At 56.9% G+C, this 3,498-nt stretch overlaps 1 protein-coding gene across 1 annotated transcript; it reads left to right on the top strand.

The window, feature by feature from the left end:
* The first annotated feature begins 2,126 nt into the window (after positions 1-2,126).
* On the top strand, positions 2,127-3,248 carry FOXQ1 (forkhead box Q1). Its single transcript, XM_088537707.1, has one exon. The coding sequence runs from the start codon at positions 2,127-2,129 to the stop codon at positions 3,246-3,248; it is 1,122 nt and encodes a 373-aa protein (XP_088393833.1).
* Positions 3,249-3,498: the final 250 nt, after the last annotated feature.

Genomic DNA, 3,498 nt, shown 5'->3' with positions numbered 1-3,498 from the left:
TATGGCTTTAAAAAACATCTTCTGTTATGTCTGACTGTTTACCTACAGCATTTGAATGACTTTTTAAGTTCTTTGAATAAAGATAAGAGACAATGTGTACATTTTCCACACAAATAGTGGAACGGTAATAAAATAAACATCAAAGGTAAGCTAGCAAATCATCGCTACTTCACTGCTATTTACAACAAAAGCAGGAAGAGGAAAAAAAATACCCTCACCATTGGCATCATCTTAGAAAATAACAAGTTTTGGAAGGAATGATAGCTTTTTCCCAGACCCTTAAACACAAACATTGGCACCTACAGCTAATGCAATGCTTTACTGAAAGATCTTGGTTTACATTGCATAGAGACAACAACAACAAGAAACCAAGAGAGGTCTCCCTCCTCTTATTTTTGTCTTTCTGTGTTACACCCCTTTGTGAATGGGTACGGCTCTAGTGAGAACAGGGAAATATCATACCTATTGCTAAAGTTACCAAGAATAGAGCCAAAAAGAACCTCTCATTCATCATATTTACCACTTAAAAACCTAGCAGACTGAAAAAAAAAAATGGCAAAGCTTTGAAATATTTTGCAGGTGTGTGTGGGAATGTGTGTTTCTATTCAAGACAGAGATGAGAAAGAAAGTAGTGCTGTTTGTTTCTTGCACTGGTCTTTAAAATCAGCTTTCTTTCATATTCCTTTCCAACACTCCCTAATAACCAGACTGCAAATAGCATAGACCTAACTACAGTGACTACACATTTTAACTATTCATTCTAAAATGCTGTCTGATTTAGAAAGACTGCTTTTGGCAAACATGGTGCAATCCAGCTCTTACTCCAGGACCCAAAATTCAAAGTGTACATAGAAGAAATAAAATATAAGCACTAGGTTTCTGCTGATGTTTTTGTTTTGTTCTTGTTTCGCAAACGCTAGCACTACTGCCATGTGAAGCCAAACTGAGTTTTGCAATAGACTTTGAATAGCGAACGGGATAGGACTGAGCAGGAGGGGTTGGAGAAACTACTCGCTTCTTGCTGTCTTCTTTGCATTGTTCTGTCCAGCATACTACTGCTGGAGAAAGAACTCCTGATCTGAAAGTGGGAAAGACCTTGACGACTGTAAAGCTAAAAACAACCAAAGATATATTTTTTTCTAGGAAGAAAGGTGTGCAAGTAAAATCACTGAGTATTTTTGCCCACTTTAACTGATTTTTTTTTCCCTGATACTAAAGCAAAGCCACACAATGAAAGATTTTATTTGCAGAGCAACAGCTGAAATACAGAGAGATACAAATATGCCTTCTGGAAGAGACCAGTGGTGCTACTATAGTCACACTAACGCTCTTAAAAACGAAAGTTAAAGTCGTCACTAGCTCTTCTGTCTACTTGCTAACACCTTGCCCCTGCACACGTTTGTGGTTACGACAGAAGGGAAGAGGGGCCAGGACTGAAATGACTTTGTCAGGCTACATAAATCATGAGGCATCCACGAGTGCGAAGTGGCGCATCATTTTCCAACAGGTTGTTGAGCTGTCACATTACAACTTGTTGCTATATACAGCGCTATTAAAATAAATCACGGCGCGTAGCAGGTTCTGCTCTGCCACCTATAAGTCATGCTGCATTTTACACCTGGGGGGCGGGCCCGGCCCTGCCGAGCTGCTGCCTCATTCGAAAGGCCCGGCCAGGGGAGGGACTTGGCGGGAGAAAATACAAACAGGTTTCGTAAAACAACTTTCCAACAAGATCGCGCTGTCATCGCGGCTAATTATGGCTCCGATAGGGCTCATTAGCGCGTACCCACCTATGCTACCTTGCTTCTCCACCCACCCGCCTTTCCGATGCCCGTCGCGGCTCCGCCTCTCGCCGGCGTTATAATGGGCTGGCCTCAAAGTGCTGCGGAGACCCAGAAGCGCGGGGGGAAGAGCGCGGCGATGACAGTAACGCTAGTGACCCCGGGACCCGGGCTGCGGCCCGCGCCGCGGCGCTGACGGCCCCGCCGCCCCGGCGGAGGAGCGCGGAGAGCGGCGACGCTGCACGGGGACGCGGCGGGGACGCGGGCGGGAGGCGGCGCCGTCCCCGCGCCTCGCTCCGCGGAGCTGCGCAGGGCGGCCGGGGGGCGCGGGCCGCCCCCGCCGCCATGAAGCTCGAGGTGTTTTCGCAGCACTACGAGGACAAGCTGAGCGCCGGCAGCGACCACGAAGGCAGCGGCTCCTTGTCGCCCGCGCCGGCCGAGAGCGAGCTGGGCTCGGACGGCGACTGCGCCGCCAACAGCCCGGGCGTCGCGGCGGCCCCCGCGGGCCGCCCCCCGCCGCCCGCCGGGCCGCAGCCGAAGCCGCCGCCGGCCGAGAGCGCCAAGGGGAAGCCCTACACGCGGCGGCCCAAGCCGCCCTACTCGTACATCGCGCTCATCGCCATGGCCATCCGCGACTCGGCCGGCGGCCGCCTGACGCTGGCCGAGATCAACGACTACCTGATGAGCCGCTTCTCCTTCTTCCGCGGCGCCTACACGGGCTGGCGCAACTCCGTGCGCCACAACCTCTCGCTCAACGACTGCTTCGTCAAGGTGCTGCGCGACCCGGCGCGGCCCTGGGGCAAGGACAACTACTGGATGCTCAACCCCAGCAGCGAGTACACCTTCGCCGACGGCGTCTTCCGCCGCCGCCGCAAGCGCCTCAGCCGCGCCGCGCCGCCGCAGCCCGCGCGCCCCTCGCACGAGGCCGCCGCGTCGCGCGTGGGCTCCCCGCGCTGCTGCTGCGCCTCCTCGCCGTGCAGCTGCGCCGCGGCGGCCACCTCGGCGCCCGCGGCCGCCACGGCCACGGCCGCGGCGACGGCGGGCGGCGGCGCCAAGTTCTCCAGCTCCTTCGCCATCGAGAGCATCCTGCGGCGGCCGGCGGGGCCGAGCGGCGCCGACCCGCCCGCGCCGCACTCCCGCCTCGTGTGGCCGCCGCCCGCCGGGGCCCCGCACCTGCTGCCGCCGCTGCTGCCGTTCCCGCCCGGCGCGGCGGCCGCCCCGTTCTGCGGCGCCGGCCTCCTGCCGCTCTGCGCCTACGGGCTGCGCGAGCCGCCGCTGCTGCTCGGGCCCGGCGAGCCCCCGCCGGAGCCGCCGCTGCTGCCGGCCGCGCTGGCCAAGGGCGCGCGGGGGCCGCCGCCCGCCCCCCACCTCTATTGCCCCCTGCGGCTGCCCGCGCCGCTGCAGCCGCCGCCGGCCAGCGCGGCCTCCTACCAGCCCGCGTACCCCGTGGAGACCCCGCTGGCCTAAGGGAGACCCCCTCCCCCACCGCGGCGGGGGGAAAGAGCAGGAGGAGGGGGCTCTGGATCCCGCACTTTAACTCCAGAGGTGGCCAAAGCCTCTGAGCAAAAGCCTCGGTGACTGTGCCTTAAGAGACGTGACAGTGGGTTTGGCTTCAACCAAAAAAAAAAAAAAAAAGGAAAAAGGAAAAATAGGGGGAAAAAGAGAGGTCGTTTTTATCGTTTTAAACGTAGCCATAGGCCTCAAGTGCTTCTTACTG

The sequence above is a fragment of the Tinamus guttatus genome, unplaced genomic scaffold (genome assembly GCF_059628265.1).
Source record: "Tinamus guttatus ecotype Peru unplaced genomic scaffold, ASM5962826v1 Tinamus_guttatus_pri_ptg000852l, whole genome shotgun sequence".
NCBI lineage: Eukaryota > Metazoa > Chordata > Aves > Tinamiformes > Tinamidae > Tinamus > Tinamus guttatus.
Note: the sequence above shows the minus strand (reverse complement) of the source record. Positions and strands in the feature narration are given on the sequence as shown.